Consider the following 24,547-nt stretch of genomic DNA (forward strand, 5'->3'; position numbering starts at 1 on the left):
CAATGCCCACATCCCCTCCCACCCAATAAAGCAAGGAAATACATAGGAAAATAGTCTTTATTGGTCTTCTGAAACAACAAACCAGAAATATAATTTTGCCTTTAAAAATCTTCTGTCTCAGGCTAAAGATATCACCACTGACAACAGCCTCCCTCCCCCAGGCCCTTAGAAAATCCCAGCTCTGGGATTGGCCCGCCAGCCAAAAGAGGAAGGAAGACTGTGGCCCGGCCTAGAGGACCCTGTGATCCTGAGTGGCAGTCTGTGCCCTCTGTCTGCCAGCCAGGGAGCAACCTTGAAAGCTCTCCTGAGACTCCCAGTGCACACCCCTGCTAGGAGAGTGGGTGGGAGAAGAAAAGGCTTCCCCGATGCCCTCATAGACGTATCCTCGGTGCCTCAGGGTCTAGCTGGCCTCTTTCTGGCTACCACCAAGACCCTTCTCAGGGCAGGGTATCAGCCTGGCATCTGCTGCAGAGGGAGACCAGTCTCTAAGGAGGGGGCAGCTGAGAACAGAAGCAGCAACCCTGAAAATGTGCACAGCCCAGGGGGCAAGTCTCCTTTCCAGATAGGACTGCAGCCACGGTTTAGCTTGGACAGCCCAGCTGCATTTATTTGCACGCTCCCAGGACACCAGCCCATGAACCCCTGGGGAAGGAAGCCCCGTCGCTGAGGACTCTGAACAGAATGTAGCCATCCTGTTCCTGTTCCCGCAGTCTGTTGGGAATGTGTTGAAGGCAGCCAGCCTCATCGACGACCCACTGCCTGACATCTGCTCTCCTTAAGGTGAACCACCAATTTCAGAGCAGAGCCCAGACATAGCCTTGAGGTCATGAACAAAAGATGCAGATGGCAGAGGAACGGAAGTGAGGTTGCAGGCTGCAGGAGTGGAAACTGCTGGGTGTGCCTGGGACCTGGCAGGGTGGAGCTTCCCGGGCATACCCAGGGGTCTGCAAGTGAGCTCCCAGAGGCCTGAAACCTGTCATGCATACACACACAGCTCCTACATCTCTGGTAAACCTAGCAGGAGAGGTGCTAGGGTTGCCATGGCAATGGGCAATTCCTCCAGCAGCACGCTTTGGCCCACTTTAGAGGGTCTCAAAGGATCCCTGTGTTTTTGTCCAGGACCTAACCCCTGATGACATGGGAAGACTGTAGTCAGGAAGTAAGAGGGACTGTGACCTCCATGCTGAGGGGACAGCGGGCCTCGGCCCCACGTTCTCATGGACTCTGTCTCCACCTGTGTGTGTGTGTGTGTGTGTGTGTGTGTGTGTGTGTGTGTGTGTGTGTGTGTGATTTTGGTCTGTGGGACTCGTTTAGCGATGCCCTGTGTGTGACAGTGAATTAGTGTGTAGAGTAAGACCCTGTCTCAAAACCCTACACTAAAACAAAAACATAAAAGTAATAAACCTGGAGCAATGTAGTCAGAGGAGTCTACAGCAGATAAAGGGACCTAATGGGACCACCCAAGGGACCACCCAAGGAAGACATTATAGTCACTTTGGTTTTTCTAAGCACTGGACCCAGATCACCGGGCTGGGGGGTGTTTGTACATAGGCACCAGCCGCTGAGAGCTGGACAAGCTTCACACTGCAAGGACCTAAGAATATCTTTCTGGCTTCAAAAGGAGTCACAGAAATCTGCCTCTGGCTCCCCTGTCCCTCCCTCTCAGGCCCTAATGCAGACTGAAGTGGGAATGAGCAAGAGGTAGGGAGGGTCACCAGCTGAGCTGGCCCTGGGCGGGAGGACGTGCTCAATGCAGAACATGTTTCTGGTGTAAGTTCTTTCTCCCCTGTGGCCAGAAGCCTGCAGGGAAGCTCAGGTGTTCCAAAGACCAGCAGCCCAGAGAGGGCCTTCCACAGGAACCTTTGGCCAAGGGAAGCTTCTAGAAACTCGGAAAGAGACTGGGAGGCTGCTCTACTAGAGGGCAGACGAGGGCCAGGGAGCTGAGGGAGGCAGTACCAGTGTCAGGCTGAGGCAGGGCCTGTGATGGAGGGAAGGACAGCCCTTTGGTAGCAGTCCCATGGAGTCTCCTTGCTGTCCTACCTGGGCCACACAGACAGCTCTCATGCCACGGAAGAGATCTGTTTCTGATCTTCATGCTCACCCTCGGGGTCCCCCATCAGCGGCTGGCGCTTCTTGAGCTCCCGGTGGTACTTGGCCATGAGGGAGGCATAGATGCAGCCGTAAGCAGCAGCCACCACCATCATGATGCAGACGATGCCACACACAACGCCCGCGATGATCACCGTGCCGATGGCTCGCCGCACGCTCACGGGCCTGTACCTCTGCTTTTGAGGGCAGGCAGTGCTGGGCTCGGGCTCAGGCTCAGCCCCTGGCTTAGGTTTAGCAGGCTCTGGGCTAGCCTTGGTGCAAGGTGGCCCTGGAGCATCCACCCCAGCAGAGTTGTTCTCATCCTCTAGCTGGGAACAGTAGTTAAACATCTCCATGGGGACCGCACGCATGTCCTTCCCCCTTAGTTCCTTGGGTAGTGTACAGGCAAGCTGGTCCAGGCGACCCCCTGCATCCGGGGGAAAAAAAAGAGGTGCTGAGCAGGCATCTGGAACTGAGGTGACCTCCCCTCCTCCTAGTCCTCCAAATGGGAAGGCCCAAAAGGTACAACCCTGACAGTAATGTAGTCAATCCTGATTACGGAAGAGTAAGGGGAGGTAGTGCCAGTGGACTATGAGAGATGTATGTCATAGAGGAGGCCACCCAAAGCCACTGAACATGGACATTGCTGTTAATTTTACTTCACAGAGAAGCTCACATCCATCTCATTCAAGCCTGTCCCTCCAAGGTCACACTGACCTGCAGGAGGACAGCAGTTCCAGCTGGAGGCATGCTCAGGGCACAGCTTTGGTACAGCGAGTCACGTCCCTGCCCAGACTGTACATCTATTTTTCTGCCCAGGACCCAACTGCTCGCTGGTGTCTGTGAATCCTTGCCACTGTTTTCAACACAGTACCTTGGCCTGTGTTCCTTCTCACAACGAGAACAAAAGCCAAAGCCATTGCCTCGTCCACTCCTCTACACAGGGCTTTGATGGCCTGAGAACACCAAGAAGAGGGCATCCGCCTTGGTTTGTCAGGTGTACTAGCACAAAGATTTCTAGGGAGGAAATCCTGGATATACAGAAGGCTAGAGCCGATAAGACAGGCCACCAAACTACCTTCAATGACGCTAAGGAGGCCAGACGGGGCAGAGGTAGAATATAAGTGCCTAACTTGGTAGGGTAAGTGAGCCAGGACGACGAACTATAACCTGACATCCCCCTGGGAAGTCGGAGCTGGAGTCAGGCCTTCTTTCAGCTTCTAGAGAGGCTCGGCTACATCACTTCCAGCTCCCTCTCCCAGCCCAGCTTCTTCGAGTCCAATCTCACAACAGACATCCATCTTACCCCAGGATGCTCAGGATGCTGATGGAAACACTGAGGTTTTTGTTTGGTTTTTTAAGGGGAGCAAGGCTGAAGATGGGGTCTGGGAAACTGGCTCCGGCCTGCCGTGTTAAGGACAAGGATGCTCCCTACAGCCAGCACCAGGTCTTTAATTCCACCTGGGTGGCTCTGGAAAGGCCCTGCACTGAGCATGTAACCAAGGCCACCTTTGGTTAGAATGACACAGAGCCATTGGGGGAGTGAGAAGGGAGTGACCTCATTTTCCTGCACCAGAGACCCGAGATTGAATCTGGCTGTGTTGTCACCTGGAAATTATTTAACTTACTTAATTATGTCTGAATATTCTTAGCTGCAAGATAAGGATATCTACCTCAATTAGCTGCTCGAGAGATTAAAATAGATAATGTTCACAAAAAGGTATTTGTAAACTGGGAACTAGACAACAGCATTAATCATTTCTCCACTTCAGAATCAGAATTATCGTCATGACTAACATCTCAAAGCACTTTACAGTTTAAAATGTTTTTAATTAATGCATCCGAGTAGCATGGAAACACTGAGTTAGTGGCTGGATAGGAAATGAATGGGGTAAGAGTAAGGGAACACATTGTGTTGTTTTCAGAATTTCAACACCGATTGTTAATTCCACATACACCAAGTAGCTGCCTTGTGCTGGGCGCTGGCTGAGTCTTAACTGTGAGCCCTTGGTTTTACAAATTCCACCAGCAAATGAGTAAGTGAGCCAGTGCTCCACCGAGTACTTCCTTTACGCTGGGCACTTTTCAAAAGAGCTCATATGCACTGTCCTATTTAAGTCTCATGATTGACCTTCTCCCCTTTTACAGAGATGTTAACTAACTTCTCAAGATCACACAGCTTGTAGGTGGCAGGGCCAGAATTCAGGCAAGACCTGGCACTTTTAAACACTGTGCTTATTTATTCAGCCTCCCATTCCATCCCTGCCCTACCTCCCAAGTGCTGGGATTACAGGTATGAGCCTGGTTAAGCATTCATTAGATCAATTCATTTGTTCACTATAGAACCTTCTCGGGCTAAGAAAGGGAGAAGGGTCTGGAGAGATGGCTCAGCAGGTAAGAGCACTTGCTGCTCTTGTAGAGGACCTGGGTTCAGTTCCCAGCACCTATATTGGGTTGCTCATAACTGCCTATAACTCTAGTTCCAGGGGACACCTTCTTCTGGCTTCGTGGGGCATTGTATGCACGTGGTGCATATAATATAGTTGGGAATACACACATACCCATAAAGTAAATAAATAAAGCTTTTTTAAAGTTGAGGAAGAAACCTCACGGAGTTTAGGTTCATCCTGGAATACACAGTGAGTCCCAAGCCTGGGCCATGAGTTTAGGCTGACCACCCTGATAACCTGGAACCTACATGATGAAAGGAAAGAACCAATTCCCAAAGCTGCCCTCTGACTTCCACATGTGCTCTGGGGCATACGTGCACAGATGTGCATACATATGCATGTGCACATACACATGCACATGCACACATGTGTGCAAATAAATAAATAATACGTTTTTTTAAAGGAGAGGGAAGGGAAAGGAAGCAAAACCGAAACCAGGTGCTTATTAAGTTTTCTGTCAAAACTTCTTGGGACAGAAAGCTGGCACCCCCTTCCTAGGAACATGGTGGTGTCTGTGGGTTTCAGTTACGTTCCACCCTCATGTAAGAGGCAGGAGGCCTTATTGTCCCCAGGACAGGTTGTTGTTTCCCTTCCTGTCCTGCAGGGAAGCCCCAGAAGCACACCAGTGGGACAGAGAGCACAGAAAAAGCACTGTGTGTGTCTCTAAGTCCCCATGGAAACCTAAGAAAGGGAGGCAAAGGTACAGTACGCCCTTAGTGAGTCTTAATGAGCAGAGGGGAGCAGTGCCTGGCCTCCCTACCTGCAGGGAAGTACTGATATTTAGGGTGGGGGATGTAGTTCTTCTTTCCCCTGACCTCACCCCAGCTCCTCACACCGGTGGGGTGGGTGGTAGGGCTCACCTCTGTAGGAGAACCACTCCAGCCAGTGCTTGAACTCCCGAAGGTTACAGTCACACTCCCACGGGTTGTCCCCAACCTGAAGCAGCTGCAGACTCGCCAGAGGCTCAAATGTCAGCCGGTCGAGGCTCTGCAGACGATTGGAGCGGAGGGACAAGGATCTCAGAGCCAGGAGACCATCAAAAAGCCCTGGGGGCAGCTGGGCCAAGCCATTGATAGACAAATCCAGGTGGCGAAGGAGCGGGGAGTGCTGGAGCAGGTCCCTGTCCAGGGTCCTGATGCTGTTGTTCCGCAATTGGAGCTCCGTCAGGTTGACCAGGTCCTGGAAAATGGACCCAGGGAGCTGGTCCAGGAAGTTGTTGGACAGGTCCAGCCGCTGCAAATTGGACAGGTTGGCAAATGCCCAGCTGGGCAGGGCGCTCAGTTTATTGTTCAGGAGCAGAAGGCTTTGGGTGGCAGCGGGCACATCCGGGGGCACAGTGGTGAGGCCCAGGCCGCTGCAGTCCACCTCCAAGCTGCGACTGTCACATGTGCAGGAGAAAGGGCAGGCAGGGAGCACCTCCACAGCACACAGGGCAATCCAGCAGGTGATCCCTAGGGAGGAGTCCAGAGGAGAAAGTAACAGACTTGGGTTTTCCTGCCTCAGCTTCCCCCTTTCTGGCTCATGCCCTAGTACCTTCTGGGCCTCATCTCCCTTGGCACAAACTATAGTCAGTTCACAGGTATTTACTGACCATACAGGAAGGTGCTCAGGAACCTGAAACATCCATGTTAAAGGACATCACACTATGACCAAAAATGTTCGTCAGTGAGTGGAGTGGCCTAGAGGACGGGCCATACAGGTTCTCAGTTCCTGTTCATGGCCCCCACTGCTAAGTCTCAGAACTTAGATACCCTAATTCTCCAAATGTTTACAAAATATAAGATTTTAAAATACCAGGGAAACTTTTCAAAGTCAGTGGCTACAAGGCTTGGGTCCTTCCTGTGGGAACCTCATCCTCACCTGAAGCCACATCACACTGAGATATACTTTGCATATGAAAGGGGACCCCAGAATATATATGCCATACAGCATCTTAAATGCTGTCCCGTTTACCTGATTCTCATGGCTAAGGTAGGACCCAGGCCCACCTGGGACCTGCATCAGAGCACTGTGGTAACACCAGGATAAACCAGCTGCTTCCAAGTCTGTCCAGGGCTGGCTCCATCTACATGTGAACTCTGAAGCTGCCAGGCCCATCCTATACATCTAGCCTTGGGATGCAAGGTAGCATTTCTGAGTGGATCAAGTAACAGGATTCTTGCCATGTCCTGTTTTGGCCCAAGACCCTTCTGAGTAGAGGATGTGGGTCCAGCCTGTGGACAGCTTCTGGAAGTGAGCCTCAGAAAGCAGCCCCCTCTGGTGGTGGCCCTGTCGTCAGCCCTGCTGCCCGTAGTGCCAGAGAGGCCTCCCTTCCTGGGAACCTAGGAAAATAGCTCACACAGTTCTGTCTCCATTGAATCAACTCCACCTTGAGTCCTGAGAAAAGCCTCCAGATGGAGAAGTTCAAAGCCAGCCGCAGCCCAGCTGGCCAACCCGAGCAGGGCACCCAGATGAGACAGTCTGCAGTCTGTCTGGTGGGTGTCTAGTCATCTAAAGCCCCAGAGGGCAGAGCTTGAGGAGACAAGATGACACTCTCCCTGCCCTTTCTTGTGGGATTGATGACAGTGAGGGATACACCATGAGGCTGACACCTGAGCCATTTTGTTCTTGATGGGAAATGAGCACAACTTAGCTATTACAGTCACCTGGAGACCTCTCCTTGCTACCTGAGGTCACCTGAAATGACCTCCACCTCTCTGAGTCAGTCTGCCCCATAACACACACACACACACACACACACACACACACACACACACACACACACACACACCATCTGAACAGCAGTGCTCTTTATGTCTTACTTTCAAGGAGAAGCCAAGTGTGATGCACACATCTGTACTTAATATTTAGGAGGCTGGAGCAGAGAATCACAGATTTGAGACTAGCCTGCACTACATAACAACTATCTAAAGAAAATGGAAGAAGGAATGGAGGGGACTTTGGAAGGAGGAAGAGAAAGAGAGAAAGGAAAAAAATGAAAGAAACCAGATAGGAGGGGAGGGGAGGGGAGGGGAGGGGAAGGGAGGGGAGGGGAGGGGAGGGGAAGGGAGGGGAGGGGAGGGGAGGGGAGGGGAGGGGAGGGGAGGGGAGGGAGGGGAGGGGAGGGGGGGGAGGGGAGGGGAGGAGAGGAGAGGAGAGGAGAGGAGAGGAGAGGAGAGGAGAGGAGAGGAGAGGAGAGGAGAGGAGAGGAGAGGAGAGGAGAGGAGAGGAGAGGAGAGGAGAGGAGAGGGACTCAACCCATCAGTACCCCTTGAGAAGGACAAGCAGTATCAGGAGCCACACTCCACACACTTGGTGAAAAAACTGGCAGCTGGACAGGGAGAAAATGACTCCTTTCCCCGCACCCCACCTCCGCCAAGTTCTGAGTTGCTACAAAGCTCTAGAGACAAGAAAACATAATCCTGCACTGAGAGGTGTCAGAGTGATCCTAGGATGAAAGGGATCTGAGCCCCTCGGATCAGCCATTCACCTGGTGAATAATTCAGGCCGCTCCATGCTAGGGCAACTGAACCGAAGGCCAAGGGAGGTCAGGCAGAGCGATGTCCCTTTAGGCCATTTCTTAGTTCTTACTGTGTAGCCGTGGGCAAACCAGCCATGGCTGCTGGCCTTATCCCTTTGAAGAGAATTTTCATGGACAAGGCTGCTTTCACTAGCATGTGACCTTAGTGTGCCGTGTGTGCAGGGAGGAACGGACCTGCTCCCTATGATCCTTTCTTCCACTGCTGCACACTAAGAGCTCACTAGTGCCTCCACAGAGCTGGGGAGACTGCGGCATACAGATCCTGCTGGGACCTCTGGGTTCATCCAGCAGATGGATGGCTGAGGCCAAGTGGGATTGCAGCTTCCCTTAGAGCCGAGGCTGGCTGGGGCTGCGACCCAGGTGGAGGTGATTTCTGCCTCTTCTCAACCCATGCTACACATACTACAGATTCCCAGCTAAAAGTGAAGCTGGACCACTCTCCAGCAGAACTCTTGGCTTGTGACTGCCAGGGAACAAGAAGCATCAGGCAGAACCAGCTGTCCAGCCTCTGTCTCCCAGCCTCAGGAAAGCACTCGGCATGGACTGTTGTTACTTAGCAAGGCCATGAATCTGAGCCTCCAAAGCGAGGCTTTGGGCATCCAGGAAGGTCAGACATCAGCTGTCATTCTGTCAGATGCACCGCCCCTGCCCCCGCCCCCATGCTGGGCCCATACTCACAGGAGACCTGCCTCCACTGCAGGGCAAGCTTGCTCCTCTGCTCTGGGCCACTGCCTGGTGCCAGCATGGTGGAACCCACACTCTCTGCAGCTCTGGAGAGAGAGAGCCCCTCAGCATGCACCAATTGTCAGTCCTGAGAGAGAGAGAGAGAGAGAGAGAGAGAGAGAGATGGGAGGAGCAAAACATTTGGAGCCCGTTCCAGCCCAGGGGTTAGGGACAAGGCACAGGTGTCTCTTTACATCCTTCATCCCCTCTCCTGTTGCTCTCACTGTGATGCTCCGCATGGAGGGGTCAAGAGGGGTCAAGCTAGATGTTTGCCCCCTACGGGTGCTGGAGGGCACAGGAACTGCCAGCCGAACCCCAGCTCAGCCCCCTCTTTCCCTCCCCTGTCTTTCCCTGACTCCCCTGGGGCCTCTCTACACTTCGGTGGGCTCTACCAATGATTTTGTTGCAATATTGCTTCCTCCGCCCAGGCTTACCACGCCACAGGTGGGGAAATCAAGGCGCATCTCTCCTAGGGAAATGAATGAAGGCCCAGCTCCCGCCCGTGCCTCTCAGTTCCCCACCCGGATGCACCCCCCCCCCCAGCTTACCATAGCTGTGGGGAGACAGAGGCCAGGCCCCGCCCCTCGTAGTGCCTGCTGACAGGGTGTGAGCTGCTGGGTGGCCCCCTGCTCCTGATCCCACTGTCACCTTGAGGTGACTCACAATGATCCGTCTTCTGCCGACTAGCCGATTCTTCAGCTCAGAGGTTCCTGCTCTTGGGCCGCTGGCTCGGGAGAGACTGAAGCCTAGAGGGGGTGAAATGGCAGAGGGCTGGAAGGCGGCTAGGTGTAGGCAGCAGATCACTCTTCCAGGGGACAAGTGGGCCTAGTTACCCTTGCTAGGGCCTGCCACAACCCAGTGTCTCCTAAAGGGGACCCAGGCCTCCTTAGCACCTCAGCTCCCCCCAGACATGGTTAAGAGCTATGAGATGAGAAGCCAGAGCCTGCACCCTGCCATCTCCATCAGAGAGGAGGCTAGCACCACCGTAAGACACTAGGGTCAGTGGGAACCAGGAAAGGGTCAGTTAGGGGAGGCTGTGTTATACCCCAGCTCCCTTTAGTGCCCAAAGGGCGCTGTTCCCTGGAACCACTCCTCGCAGGATGGCGGCAGCAAGTTTGGCCGCCTTTGACTACCTAGTTCATGGCCCCTGTATAGTTCTGGCTGCAGCCCTCACAGCTCCGTTTAGTCCTGGAGCTCCCAGCCAATGGCAGGGTGGAGCTGACACTGAGGAGGTGAGTGGAGGTGCCAGGATGCTCGGGGATTCTGTCTAGAAGCCTGAGCAGCCCGACCCAAGTTTCCTTCGGGTGTCTGGTCTGGGGGATGCTCCCATTGCATTCTCCCAACCTAACCCCATTTTGCTGTCGTTTTCTTTGTTGTTTGAGCCCAGGCTGTCCTGGAACTTGTTACGTAGATCAGGCTGTCCTCAATTTCACAGAGATCCTCCTGCCTCTGACTCCCAAGTGCTGGGATTAAAGGCGTGCGTGCGCCACAATGCCTAACCCCATTTTCTATTCTCTGCCTCCACTCCATCCTACCCTAGTGATCATCAGGAAGCCACCAAGGCGGCCTGTGCTGCTGTGACCCATGCGGCCCTCAGATACTCTGCTCTGCTCCCAGCAAGGGCAGCTGGCTCAGTGCCCATCTGCCAGCCTTGACTTCACTGCCCCCCTACTTCCCAGTTAGGAAGCAACAGCAGGGATTGCTCCCCAAAACTGAGCATGGCTGTAACTCAGCACAGCCGTAGGCGAAAGGGTAGCAGCCTGGCCCTCGCTGCCGTATGTGGGCCCAGGCACTCAGTGGTTACAGTGGCGTGACCTCGGTTTTCCGAGTACTGTCCTGGCTCAGACTCACGGGCAGAGTCTGTGGGTTCAAATCCATGTCCTCCATCTCCTTCCAACACACTGCTTAAACTCTACCCCAACCTTCCAACTCTAAAAGTGACAATCTGATGCTCGGTGGGTGGAAACAGAGTGAGCACGTGTGAGGTACACATCACCTAAGGAATTTTGGCAAAGGCTCCCACCTCGCCTTGAGCCCATGACGGGTGTCTTTGTCATCAAGCGAGGTCAGTCTCACAGATGCCTGAGCCTGACGCAGGCTGTGGCCAGTCACAGGTGCCCATTCCATGTCGTGCTCGCCATAGTCTGATTGGGTTTATTTCTGCCCCTCACGTGCAATGCCCAAGCAGACCTGCTGTCTGAGCAGTCTGCCTCCCACGATGGCCCCCTCGCCCCAACCCTCATCAGTCACACCACAGGTCACAGCACCTGTTAACCACAGATTACAGCCACCCAAATGCACAGCTATAACCAGCTCACCAAGGTTACATGGTAAGTGAGGATGGGTTACAGGCTCTGAGTCAGACTGTTTACCCGCTTCCTGATGGCTGTCAGCCTGCAGGGGCCCTAGTGGAGAAATACTTGTGTGTGCACAGAACTCTCAGACACAGCCTTGAAGTGCTGTATGCAGCAGAGTGAGGCGGGCACATAAGGAGAGATGTGCGACTAAGCATATCACAACACGTGTGCTTGCACACATGCACTCCCACACACAAGTACCAGATCGGTGCATCTAGGCATGAGCTGGGATACAGAGGCCCATGCATGCACACCCACACACATACACATGCCTCGCTGGCAGCATTCCAGCACGTCTTATCTGTCATCCTTCAAGCAGCAGAGGGATGCCTCACAATTCCAGCATAGCCCCAGCAGGGGGACACGGGGACACTTCCAGCCTGGAGGGAAGATCTGCCGCAAAGCCAGGCCCGTTTTCTTGTTGAGGTAGGGCTGAAGACCCCCCGGCCAGCTCCTGCTCCCTTTCTGTGGACAGGGGACGCCAGGCTGCGGAGGTTGACCTCCACCTGAGGGTCCATGAAGGCTCTTCCTCCCAATCTGCCCCCTCATGGCCACCCTGCAACAATGCTCAGGGGCCATTCGTAACCAGCACAGACCGGGGTGCTGTTTACTGAGGTGGCAGGAAGGACCCTGGTGACTGGTATCCATCCTCTGGAGAAAAGAGGACATGCCTAGGAGAAGATGCCCCGGCTCTCTCTAGGTAGCTGATCTACCTCCCCTGATTAGTGGCCTCCAAGGTGATGTCAGTGCCTTCCTGATCCTCTGAGAGACGTGGGGGAGGGGCACTCCCTAGCCTTGCCACCCTAAGTCCACTCAGACACCTCCCAGCGAAAGACCCTTCCGCCCTGAAACAGCAGAGACTCCTCAGGAAAGGGGTGACCTACATCGGGAAGCAGCGGACAGCTGCTGCTGCAGGGACTAGCCAACTGCTGGAATAAATTAACACTCCATGGGAGTGGGAGACAGAAGAGGGTTGGAGGTCCTGGCAGAAGGGTTCTCTGTCCAGACACACACACACACACACACACACACACACATCTTGAAGCTCATGGGCACTGGATTCAGGATCTGCTCCAAAAACTAACCTGCATTTTGTCCTAGCCCCAGAAACAGAGAGCAGAGGGACAGGGCTGGTCCCAGCAGGGTCCCTGGACTCCTCCAGGCTCCGGGGAAGAATGGGGCTGATCAGCTAGGAGCTGATAAGTCGGAAACATGTGGTTTTGACTCTGAGGGGCTAAATAAGATCAGAAAGCCTAGAACCTTTCGGAAATGCTGAATCTCAGGTCCCACCCAGGCAGGCTAAGTGTGAATCTGTCAGGTACCAAGATCCCAGGCAGTTCGGGGACATATTCAAGTGTAGACCAGACCTCTCAGGCAGGCTCTAACAGCTACCCACCTCTAGGCCAGGGAACGGGAGACACCATAGGCTGTATACAGTGAGCCTGGAGGAGCTGGGACCGAAAATGACAGATATAAAGGAAAAATAAGTCTGGGGCTCACCCAAAATCTTAACTAACCTTGCCTAAGGCAGGGCAAGACAAGAGCACCAACCTGAGGAGCTCCTGCAAGCCTTTACATGGAAGGATGCTAACGGCCACAGTCAAAGAACTACAGTGTTCTTGGCGTTCATACAGCTCAGGGTTAGAGTTGCTATCGATGCCATAGGGAAACTGAGGCATGGAAAAGCTTGGGCAAATGGAAGACTATAGATTGGACCTGAGTTACCTGGCCACAAAGCTGCTAACTCGGTTGCCCTCATCATCTTCTGCCTGAGCCCCATCCCTCGGGTAAAGGCTGAGTCAGAAACAGGGACAGACAGCCCTCGTTCATATAGAACGTTACAGTTTATAAGCCATCTCCTCATCGCTGTTTCACTGGAGCTGAGCAAACAGCCATCCCTGTCCCCATCCTACCCAGAGGCTGGAAGAAAGCTAGAAAACCACTCCTGGCCGAGAGCGGATGGAGGTTGTAGGGCAGCCGGGGAGTGGAGGGTTGGAGCAGCAGGCAGGTGAGGCAGTAGCAAGGTGCAGGCAGAAGTGCCTCGTGTTCCTGCTAGCCCAGCGGCTGCTCTACCCACTAGACATAGGGTGTGGGAGCTGGTTCCCCTGGAACCCCAGCTGCCCCCTCCCCCAGCTTGAAGCAGCCAGCCAGGCTTGCTCTGCAGAGCACCAAGGTTAGGATGACGGAGTGTACCTGCCCTCCAATTTCTCCTACAGTTGGAGGCCTACTCTCCCTATGATGTGGGCTCACACTCAACTAAAAACCAAAAACAAACAAAAAACAAAAGAACCCTCACCCCAGGCCTGGGAGCCACAGGGTCCTCTGAGCTCCTTCTCAGTACCCCTCAAATCAAGTGTCCACAACATGCATCCTGTCCATGCTCTCAGCTTCCTGACGCCTGGGCCAGTGCTGTGCACATGCTCCCAAGTATCTGTCTCCCCTGGGTCAAGGCTTCTGCCCCAGGGCCCCAGCTCCACACACCAGGAGGGAAGCAAAGGGGCATGTGTGGTCTACTCTACTCCTTTGTTCCTCAGGGAGGCTCAGGGCCAGAGGGTAGCTGAGCTAGGACAGTAAGCCCACAAGTCATCCTGCCCCATCTCAGAGGACTTCCAGGGAGTCTGGACATCTGGTCTGAGCAACTGGAATTCCATGTAGCCCAGAACACAGGAAACTGGGTTGCTGTCACCTGCCTGGCCATGAGGTCCTTCTAGGAAAGACCCCACATCTGCCCCACCCGTCACCCCTAAGCACACACTGCCCAGTAAAGCAGTTTCTAACCCCTTCTAGATGTCTGCTTGGAACGGCCACACACCCTTCTTCCAGGTTCCTCTCAGTACACTGTCTTCTTGCTTCCAGCTTCTTGAGCCACATTTCCTTATCAAATTCTCCCTGTCTCTGATAGAATCCCTGGGAAGCAGAACAGGAAGGCCCTTGAGTCACCCAGCACACTCCTGGGTTGCTCTGGGAAGCTGAAGAGTCCACTGAGGAAGGACCCAGAAGGTTCCCACCATTCACTGCCTCCCTGGGCAGGAGCCAAGAAGGATCACCTAACCCACACCCAAGCTTCATCCTGACTCCCTCCTCTTCCCAGCATTGTACACATACAGACACACACACAGACACAGGCAACACACACACACACACACACACACACACACACACATGCACACACACCACCCATTCCAGCTCCCTCCCTCAACACCCACCTGACCAAAGCAAGACCCTGGCTCTGGGTCTTGGCACCGGGGAAGTGAGAACAGGGTAAGCTTGTCCTGAGAATAGGGTAACCAGACAAGTCCTCTAGTCAAACCTCAAAGAACACAAACCGAGGGGGCTTAAGAAGCCCGCCTCTTTGCCTGCCCTGCCTGGTTTTCCCCGGCTCCCTCTTCTGGCAGAGCCAGAGCCCTCCTGCGGTGGGAAGGTGGGGGTGGGAGCGCTGGGCTCTTCTTGGCAGCTTGGAAGCTGATGTTGGATTTCCCTACCAGCTGGACTTCCCCCGCCCAGTGCCACATGCTGGCTCCTTCCCCTCCCCCCACCTGCTGTAGTTATCTAAGCTGCGGGCCTGTCAATCTGAGTCACACAAGGCAATGCCCAACAAACCCTGGCAGCTTGGTGCCAACATCCCCACCACCACCCTGGAATGCAGACAGCTGGGGGTGGGAGGCAGAGCAACCAATCAGAGCCCAGCCCCAGACCTGCCGGCCATACAGGAATTTGAACTGCAGATTCCTGGGCAGAATCCAGCGTTATGAAATGGGCCTGGGGCTCCTGAAAACCAATGTCCTGATCCGAGTCGGGCATCCATGCCCATGAGAGCCAGGCAGCCAGGTGAATGTGACCTGGCTGTACACTGCCCCCTACACTCAGTGCCCGGCGCTCCTAAGGCATCTGGCCCACCTGCTGCAAAGGCCATTATGCAGCGGCAGGCCACCTAAGCATCTCCAGTTCCTGGCTCGTCTGGCTCTTGAGTGTGCTAAAATCAAGGCCTGGGTTTGTAAGGAAGAACTAGCAGATACCCCTCCTTCACTCCCAGCCACACCCCCACCAGGGAGGGCTCCGTCAGGACTGCAAAGACTGTCTCAACTAGCAAGGGCTCCTTTGCACCCTTGTCCAAGGACAGCTACCTGAAGGCCAGCAAACCCAGCCAGAGCAAGAAAGGTCCAGCCCTTGCCTCCCTCAGTGGGTCCTCCACCCTCCACCCCCACTCCAAGCCTCTCTGTATACCAGCCTGTCTCCAACACCCAAGCTGTCTCCCTCTCCTCTGGTAGCCGCTCCTCCTGCTGCAGGGACATTTCCGTGCTACCCGGTGCCATCATGTGGCACCAGAACTGTTCTCCTCCCTGCCCCCCTCTCCCTAACCCCTCCTTAGCAGAAAACACAGCTATATCCCCAGCACTGAGGGGTCAGAGTTCCTAATGCTCTGTACCTTTGGGTTGCCCAGGTGTCTGGACTAAGTATCTGGTCCCCCCCACCCCACCCCAGCAACTGCCCTAGGAAGGAAGCCCTGCTAAGCCTGCTAATCCAGGTGGCCCAATGTAGATGGCCCCTAGTTCCCATACCCAAGCCATCCTCCTTTTGCGCCGGCTCTTTCTCTCCCAGAAACTGCTCACAACTCACCTTTTTGCACTGGGACCTGATGCTCAGACCAGGTAGCTGGACATGGGCAGCTTGGAAGGCAGAACGCGGGGTGTCGGGTCTGGTTCAGGGCAGCGGGAGCCTGGGCAGCGCCTGCCAAGGAAGCGGACCCACAGGCTGAGCTGTCGCTGCCGGGGAGGGGGCTGCGGGGTCAGCGACAAACTGAAGCGAAAGAGGGAGGAGGGCGGGAGGAAGACAGACCGAAGAGGGGGAGAGGCAGAGGGAGCAGAGAGCGCGTGCTCAACAGCGAGCGAGCAGAGGGAGGAGAGCGCGCGGCGGAGTGACAGCTGGGGCGCATCTGCGATGGCGGGCACGCGCATCGCATCGGTCGCCCAAGCTCTGTGGTAGCAGGAGAGCGTTTGTAGGTGAATCACCCCTGCCCAGGATCAGAGGTATCCGAGCCTCCTCTCACCTCGCAGCACTCTCACGAGCGGCCGCCTCTGTCTGTCCGTTTGGAAGGCAGGACCTTCCAAGGGGTACAGGACTCAGATCACAGCCCCACGGACTGACTTGGATCCCAGACCGACACTGGGTCTGTCTCCTGTGTCAGAGCCTAGCTGTGCGAAGAGCCGCCTCCTTAAAGGCTGAGTTCTCTTGCAAGAGGGGTGTTGAGGACTCTCAGAGATGCTGAGGGAACCGAGGGCCCTCTAGACACGGGGATGAGCCCCTAGATGTGACCACCGTTGGCCAGGACTATTTAGGAGAACGGGGTGTCAAAGCAGTCAGTTGCAGCCTGGAGGACCAGATGCCCAACAAGCACAGAGACCATGTGCCTCGGTGCCCACAGGGAACCCCGAAGGAGCCGGCTCCTGGCTTGTCTAAAGGATGGGTCAGACACGTGAAGGGGCAAGCTGCATCAGAGAATTCAAAAGCCTCTACGAATCAAGACAAAGCACGTCTAGCAACTGTCGTGCACCAGGATGACAAGTAGTTCCCTCCAAAGCTGAACTGAGTCAGGGGCTAAGCTAGCAGAGAGCCAGGCTTCCCAGCCTGCAGCATAAAACGCCCCTCGTTCCTTTCCATCCTGAAAGTCCGCCTGGCCGGCAGATGGTCTAGCTCATAGGTAACCCAGCAGAGGTAGGTGCCCCAGTGTCCTTCCTCCTTCATTCAGGGCTGGGGCCAAGGCCTTTTGATTCGGGCGGGACTGCTATCCACTAGTGCTGAGAGGAGTCCCCATCTACTCTGAAGTCCCCTGCGCCTGTCCTCCCAACAAGGCAACCTGCCACTGCCTGAACACACTCCCACCTCCCGTCTCAGGAAAACAGGCCCTTCAGGAGCCCAGTGCTCTCTGCCCACAGTGATCTACCCCGACCTAAAAACGCAGCTCCGGGATGCCAAGACGGCTCTACCAGCAGGTTACAGCATTTGCCATCAAGCCTAATGGCCTGGGGTTGACCCCCCAGAGCCCACACGGTGGAGACAGCAGACTCCCACAGGTCGTCCTTGGGAAGGATGCACACACAAACACACACACACACACACACACACACACACACACGCACACACACACGTAAAATTAACACCAACACCCCAACATCCCCTCTGTAGGGATGTTTTCTCTGGTCTATTCACAGAGAAATTTGTGTGGTAGCTTTCTGTCTTGTATTGTGAGCTATTTGAGGGTAACTGACCTTACCCTCTCCCTATCCCCCACAGCTCTAGGCCCTCTTGTTAGTTGTCTATACTTGTGCTAACTAGCTGGTAACCTGGAGCCTTGCTGAGTTCTTGCCTTAAAGAATGAGCAGGTGGGTTGAGATCTGCAGGTGCCTCCAGGCCTGGAATCCTCTGCCCCTGGTGCTCACTAAGTACCTGTCCGAGCCACAGCTCAGGCTGCAGAAATCAGGTCCCTCCAGCACCGTCTCTGTTCATCTAGTCATAGGCCAAGAAGGATCATCACAGGTGCAGAGGCCAGGAGAGAAAGGATGGTGCTCCAGAGGGAGTGTGTGTGTGTGTGTGTGTGTGTGTGTGTGTGTGTGTGTGTGTCTGTGCTTGTGGTGTGTGTGGGGGGGGGTGTCTGTGTCTGTGACTGTGATATATGTGTGTGTGTCTGTCTGTCTGTGCTTGTGGTATATGTGTGTGTGTCTGTGTCTACTTCTGGTGTGTGTGTGTCTGTCTGTCTGTGTGTGTGTGTGTGTGTGTGCTTGTGGTATATGTGTGTCTGTGCCTGTGGTATATGTGTGGGTGTGTCTACTTGTGGTATGTGTGTGTGTGTGTCTGTGCTTGTGGTGTGTGTGTGTGTGTGTGTGTGTGTGTGTGTGTGTGTGTGTGTGTGTTGTTTTGTCATCCCTGGTGACTCAGCTGCACTGCAGAGCAAGGATGTATGTCCTGCTAAGGCTCCAGCTGCCTGTGGTCTTACCGGGGTGCTCTGTTAGGCTATAGGACCAGCTGAGGACAGTAAAGCACTGGGGTCTTGGAGGAAACACAAGATTCCTGTGGGGAGGTAGCAGGAGGGGAAGGCAGGGGGCAGCCTGGGACAGCGAGGATGAGAACAGGGGAAGGACCCAGGTCAACTATGGCAGGTGGAAAGAGGTCTGGGATTTATCCTTTCTCCATGGCAGGTCCCTCACAAACTAAGGTCAAGGTAGAAAACAGGGACCCATCAGACCCAACCATAAGGGAAGATCTCTTAATTACCCCCAGGGAAGCCACTCAGGAAGCCTTCCTACCCTGGCCTTGCCTGTTTCTCCTCATCAAAAGTCCTAGGCAGCTACAGCAGCCGCACAGCAGGTAGCAGGAGGTGACTCAGGGAGATGGTCCTCCCAGGCACTCTGGTGAATCCCTAGAGTCCACCCCACCACACCCCAGCAGAACAGGGATACTAAGTCTGAAGGCTGAGCTCTGTCTGTGAATGTGCTGTGTCAGGATTAAAGCCTGGGAGTATGGGAGTTTGAGTCACTGGCAGGGCAGCTCAATTACTGAAGATGATCTGTGTCCCACCCTCCCTCCTTCTCCCCCCCCCATGCCCTCTCAGCCCCCACCCCCACTCCCTTCCCATTTCTGTATCAGCATCTTGCCCTTCTTGTCAGAAGGAGGATTCACTTTGTTTCTCCCTTAAATCTCTCATTCCCCAGTGGATTGCTAAGTTACTTGGGGCACACGGATAAATCTCTAAGTTGACAGGTCAGTGTGAGCGATGAATTGGAGCTCCACAGGGGGAGGGGGGCTCTGGGAAGGTCTGAACCTTTGCAGTCAGGGAAGTGAGATCACCCATAAATTTGCCCCCCAGTCAAGTGCTGACACAAACGTACTAAGAAACATTTCTCGAACCCTGTTATGTGACAGTGCGACTCTAGATCTAAGAATCAGAGCTCAGCCCGCTCGCCCTCTGTGAACCCCACTCCATGGGGTGAGATAAACAAATCATGTCACTTAGAAAATAAAACAGTGGTAAGAGAGAGAACGAGGAGGAGGGGGGAAGAGGGGGAGGAGGAGGAGGGATGCTTCATCGGGGAGAGCAAGGAAGTCTCTGCCAGGTGATGAGGTTGAGTTGATTAGAAGGAGCTGAGATCTGATTATACCACCAGTTATACAGAGTTCTAGGTAAGAGCATTCCAGAAAGAGACAATTGATGAGGATGTCCTGGAGTAGGAAGGAGCTGACCCTGTTGAGGAAGACAGTGACTCAGGCTGAAACCAAAAACACCAGCAAGGCTGCCTCATGGGTGTGCAGGATGGGGGACAGGAAGGTGGGATGGGGGACGAGAAGTGATGGGTTTGGACCTTCTGGGAGATGGCTGTGATCATATGGAGAATGGATCATAGAAAGGCCAAAGTGGGAAGCTGGAATCCTAAAGCCACAGGGCAGGAGAACATTGGCTTGGCCACAGTGGTCACAGCAGAAATAAGCAGTGTATATACTCATTTCTGCGTGGTGTCCTGGGACCAAGGTCTTCAGAACCTAGGTGGGCAAAGAGAAGTAGCAGCCATGGGGAAGACTGAGCCTTTAGGTGCAGACTTCGAACCTTTAGATCAGGCTTCGGGCAGAGAGTGGGGTCAGCTTCTGAACATGTGAAAATGCTTTTGGTTGCTCACCGTGACCCAGTGGCTCAGGAAGCTACTGGGATATACCAAACTCTGCAAAGAATAAACAGCTGGCTTTGTGGTGGACCCACCACCAGCCTGCCCTTTGCCAAGCCCTCACTTCTACCCAAGAAGTCCTGAAGCCTGACTTTCACGGAGGCAGAATCAAACCTACGTTCTCCAGACTTCCCATATTAGAGTCACAGAGCCTCCTCCAGATTGGAAAGTGCGTGAGTCCGTGGGACACACCCTGAGCCACAAAAGAGAGAGGTAGAGTCCCATTCTGGACACAATCTGGGACCCTTTGACCACTGGAGCCAGGGATGAAGTCGAATAAGCTTCCTTACATCAAAAGGAGTGGGCTCTCCTCCGCATCAGCACCACTGCCCCCGATAATGCTTAGAAGCAGAGTCCAGGCCTGTTTCTGCCGGTGAAGAAAATCTGTGTGCAGTGAGCTCCTAGGGTAACCCTCAATGAAAAAGGGAGGAGAGTAAAATGGGAGCCCCTGCACCCTCAGAGAAGGAAGTGGGAGATGAGGAGCACCACACTGGCTGAGACAGAGCATTTGCCCACTTGGGATGGCATGGCATGGCATGTCTGTGTTTCTCACGGATCTACCTGCCCCCCACCCTCACCTACCCCTTTCAGCCACCTGGGCCTTCAAGCCCAGCTGTCCCTATCACAGAGGCTCCTCAGTCCCACCTCAGAAATCCCAAGACTGTGAGAGAAAGGAGAGGCCTTGTAGGGCCTTGGGTGGTGTTGTTTTAACTGCAAACACGGATTAGCTGTAAAACTGTACTGTCCAGCCTGGAAGCTGCCAACTGCATGGGCCTAATCACATTTACACTAAGATAAAATAATACTAAAAATCCAGGCTCAATCCCAAGAGCCACACACGGAGTCTTCAGCATCCATGGTGGTTAATGGCTACAGTTTGGGACAAGGTAGGTGTGGGACATCCCCATCATCTTATAAAACTCATCTATGTGGAAAAGCTTTGGGCTAGGGTCTCCCAGAACCTGCTACAACATCATGTGTTCCATGAGAAATACAGGTTCCCAGCCCTAGCCTGCCTCCTGGGTGAGAAACTCTGCAGTGACTTTCAGCTACCCTTCCGGAGGCTCTGGTCTAGAATCCAGCTCTTGCCTCTCCTGTCCCCTGAGCCTCAACAATGGTGCAGGCTTATACAGAAGCTCCACAAGTTCAAGACTAGCCTGGGCAACTCAACAAAACCCTGTTTCAAAATGAGAAACACTAAAAAATCTGGGTCTGCAGCTTAGTGGCAATGCCGATCTCAGCTCATTGCTGAAGTAAGCCAGATCCGGGTTGTGGCCCTGGAAAATCCAGTGGTACAGCTGCACTGGCTGGAACTCTGCTGGCGCGACTATTCCCTGATTTCTTTCCCCATCAAGCCTCCCCAGGCTCATACCAGGATGGCTTCCCACCATCTTTTTTTGGAGGGGGTTGGTTTTTGGTTTTTGGAGACAGGGTTTCTCTGTGTAGTTTTGTGCCTTTCCTGGAACTCACTCTGTAGACCAGGCTGGCCTCAAACTCACAGAGATCCACCTGTAATGCAGGTCAGGGCTGGAGAGATGGCTCAGAGGTTAAGAACACTGGCTGTTCTTCCAGAGGTCCTGAATTCAATTCCCAGCAACCACATGGTGGCTCACAACCATCTGTAATGAGATCTGGTGCCCTCTTCTGGCCTGCAGGGATACATGCAAACAGAACACTGTATACATAATAAATAAATCTTAAAAAAAAAAAAAAAAAAAGAAAAGTAAAGTAAAGATACAGGCCTACACCCTTGTGCCATACTGGGGCACAAGTGCATCCTGGAACAGCCACAGGGTACACTCAGAATCGCAATGGGCATCAAGCGACTTTAGACTTTCTTAGGCAGGTGACATAATGTCTGAGAACCCTGAGCTTCCCTGCGCTCAGTATGAGAGGCCTGCCTATATGCTGCAGGTCATTTTGCCTGCCAGATCTCCCATCCAGACACAGAGGGAACAGCTCAGAGCTATGCCTTAGAGGCTCAGGGCCCCAGACCGAAGCGAGGTTTGTTACTTCCTGGCTGGCAACTTAGCTGAGCCATGGAACCTCTGCTCGGTTCTGTTCCCTCCGCCCATGAAGTCTAAATGAGGCTAGTGCCAGTCTATGAAGGATTAAACCCCCCTATGCCTGTAAAGGTGCCTAACTCACCCAAAGCCCCCAAAATGCCTTTAATATTATTCTGGACACTAAGAAGTTGGCCTACTTTGGAGGCTCTCTTTCTGTTCAGCATAGCCTGCCTTTTCTTTCTGTTCTTTGGCCCCAAGTTCTCCTGTCGCTCTTTGTCCCAGATTTCTCTTAGTATGTGAGTGCCCCCTTGGGTTCTCCAGACCTATTTGGGAATCAAAGAGGCAGATGGCGCTTGTGTTGGCGACATCAAAAGGGAAGCATTTGTGCACTGACGGCATTCCTGGTCTCCAGGAAACGGCCTAGCAAACTTGGCTGGTCTGGTTATGGCTCGGCCTTCAGCAACTCTCTGCTTTCTCCCTGTGTGCCTACTGGGACTGTGCCTAGTGTGGGTGTTACACCAGGTCTGAGGGCCACGAGGCCTGCGAGTTTCCGGACTCCCAAATCTGCCACTTCTGCTCCCATGATCTTGTACAAACGATGTTCTCCTCAGCCTCTTTCTTCACCTGGGTCATGGGAGAAGAGACACACAGCTAGGCTGCCTTGAGCCCCCAAGGACCAGACAGGAAGCCATCCTCATGGTTCTCTGGCCTTAGAGCTTTCCCCTTCTCAGGGTCTCTTGGTATTGCTTTTCCCACAGAGGGAATCCACTGGCCTGGAACCCCTTCTCCAACCAGACTCCTGATCCCAGAGGCCCTAGATTCCCCTTGCCAATGACTGAGGCTCCACCATTCCCGCCCGCCCATGCCTCTCTCCCCACAGGCCCTGTTGAGAAGCTTCCTCTCTTTAAGTGGACTCTATTATTTTCTTCTCTCACTGTTTCCCCCGTCCCCAAATCTTCCTCTGCTCTTGCCCTTCCTCCTTCCTGCTCTCCGCAGCTGTGGGCATCCAGATGCAAGTGGACTACCTCCAGCGCCAGTTCTGGGCAGCCATGAAGCAGGTAGGCAATGGGGGCCCAGAAGAGGGCCATCCATAGGGAAGGACTGTCCCCACAGCCTGGCCCATCAGTCCCACAGGAGACACCGCCACTCTGTTTCTGCCTTCCCTGACCTTCTGTGGACCCTGCACATTGGGCCTCTCCCCCTCCTACTCCAGTGCTTGGTCAGATCCGGGACAAAGGGTAAAACAGGGATACCGCTGTTGTCCCCAACCCACCCTGGCCTCGCCTGGTACAGAATAAAGCAGCACTTCACTTGGCCCCTCCCCATGAGGCCCAGGCCCTGTTGGCTGTCCAGGCTCCCGAGAACTTACCCCGTCCCTATCATCTGCACACCGTGTGGGCACAAACACACACACGCACGCACGCACGCACGCACGCACGCACGCGCACACACACACACACGCACACACTCCAGGAGCCTTCACTGTCCTCTGCATGTCCTTCTAGCCTGAGTCATCGTCACAGGGAAAAGTCCCCTCTACTCCTTCACTCCGGGCTGCCAGGTCCCCTGCCTGGGGCACAGGGAGTTGCACAGTGAAAACAGAAAGGCCACAGAGGTGAAGGGGACCAATAAGAACCCACTTACCATATGAAAGCCCTAGGATATATGACATGTAGCCTGTGTTCCTCCTCAGAAGAGCACAGCCTACTGCTCAGTGCCCTGCCCGCTAAGACATACCTATGTGTGTGTACATGCCTGTCTTCAAATACTCCAGGTACATATACTCCATTTACTACAGTCAGATTCTCCACATACAATAGGCACTTCACAAATGCACTACACAGTGTATATATACAGACACACACACACACACACACACACACACACACCACAGACAGACCTCCCACGTACAAAACACAGTCCACATCTATCCACATACAACACACTCTTCATAACACATATACAGATACACACATATACAGATACACACATGCACACACAATATACATACCACATGTAGACCACACATAAAATGTGTCCAAACACTCCACATACACACCACACACAAACCTACCTTTAACACATACACACTGAATACATATAGATACACACACACAGGATGGTACACACGGGCACACACAGACACACGTGCACTTGCACCCACGAAGGCACACACGGTTCACAGTGTCTCCTCTTGCTTCCAGTGCGGCACTGGAGAGGGGCCATGCCCGGAGAGCTGCGAGGACACTGTAAGTTATTCCTGAAGGAGCACACAGGTGGGAGGTCCGTGTCCTGCGTTCCCCCTGTGGACTACTTTATTCTCTCCAAATGTCCCCTCCCTGACCCTGCCTGTGGGGCTCATGGGGCCCCCCTCAGCTGTTTGGATGAGCAGGAGGGCTGGAGCCAGCTGTGACCTCCTGTCCTGACCTCTCCCCCAGGATCTGGACTGCTTCGTCATAGACAACAACGGCTTCGTTCTGATCTCAGAGAGACCTCAGGAGGTAAGTGACTGAAGAGGCAGAACTTAGAGAAGAGGGCAGGAGGAAGCCAAGACCCTTAGCAGCTACATCAGCCAAACAGGCCAAAAGCTGGGGCCTCCGTCCCACTATAGAGCCAATCAGGGTCGAAGAAAAGGAGTTGGATTGGATCCTCAATCCAAATCACAGGGCAAGATGACAAGTGCGGATCCCTG

The 24,547-nt window shown here is 53.9% G+C and overlaps 2 protein-coding genes across 4 annotated transcripts in view; one reads left to right on the top strand and one right to left on the bottom strand.

Moving 5' to 3' along the window:
- Cacna2d4 (calcium voltage-gated channel auxiliary subunit alpha2delta 4) overlaps positions 1 to 24,547 on the top strand; it is a 110,742-nt gene that overhangs the window by 72,419 nt on the left and 13,776 nt on the right. For all 3 annotated transcript variants that reach the window (XM_076567771.1, XM_076567772.1, XM_076567773.1), the window contains 3 exons: positions 22,852 to 22,913; positions 24,060 to 24,104; positions 24,294 to 24,356. In XM_076567771.1, the coding sequence (XP_076423886.1) occupies positions 22,852 to 22,913; positions 24,060 to 24,104; positions 24,294 to 24,356 (170 nt within the window). The remainder of the gene's footprint in view (positions 1 to 22,851; positions 22,914 to 24,059; positions 24,105 to 24,293; positions 24,357 to 24,547) is intronic.
- Positions 42 to 16,072, bottom strand: Lrtm2 (leucine rich repeat transmembrane protein 2). Its single transcript, XM_016004491.3, has 5 exons — positions 15,756 to 16,072; positions 9,330 to 9,527; positions 8,737 to 8,869; positions 5,399 to 5,989; positions 42 to 2,515 (listed from the first exon to the last, which is right to left on the bottom strand). The coding sequence occupies exons 3-5, from the start codon at positions 8,801 to 8,803 to the stop codon at positions 2,061 to 2,063; spliced, it is 1,113 nt and encodes a 370-aa protein (XP_015859977.1). The 5' UTR covers positions 8,804 to 8,869; positions 9,330 to 9,527; positions 15,756 to 16,072; the 3' UTR covers positions 42 to 2,060.

The sequence above is a fragment of the Peromyscus maniculatus genome, chromosome 3, assembly GCF_049852395.1.
Source record: "Peromyscus maniculatus bairdii isolate BWxNUB_F1_BW_parent chromosome 3, HU_Pman_BW_mat_3.1, whole genome shotgun sequence".
Taxonomy (NCBI): domain Eukaryota; kingdom Metazoa; phylum Chordata; class Mammalia; order Rodentia; family Cricetidae; genus Peromyscus; species Peromyscus maniculatus.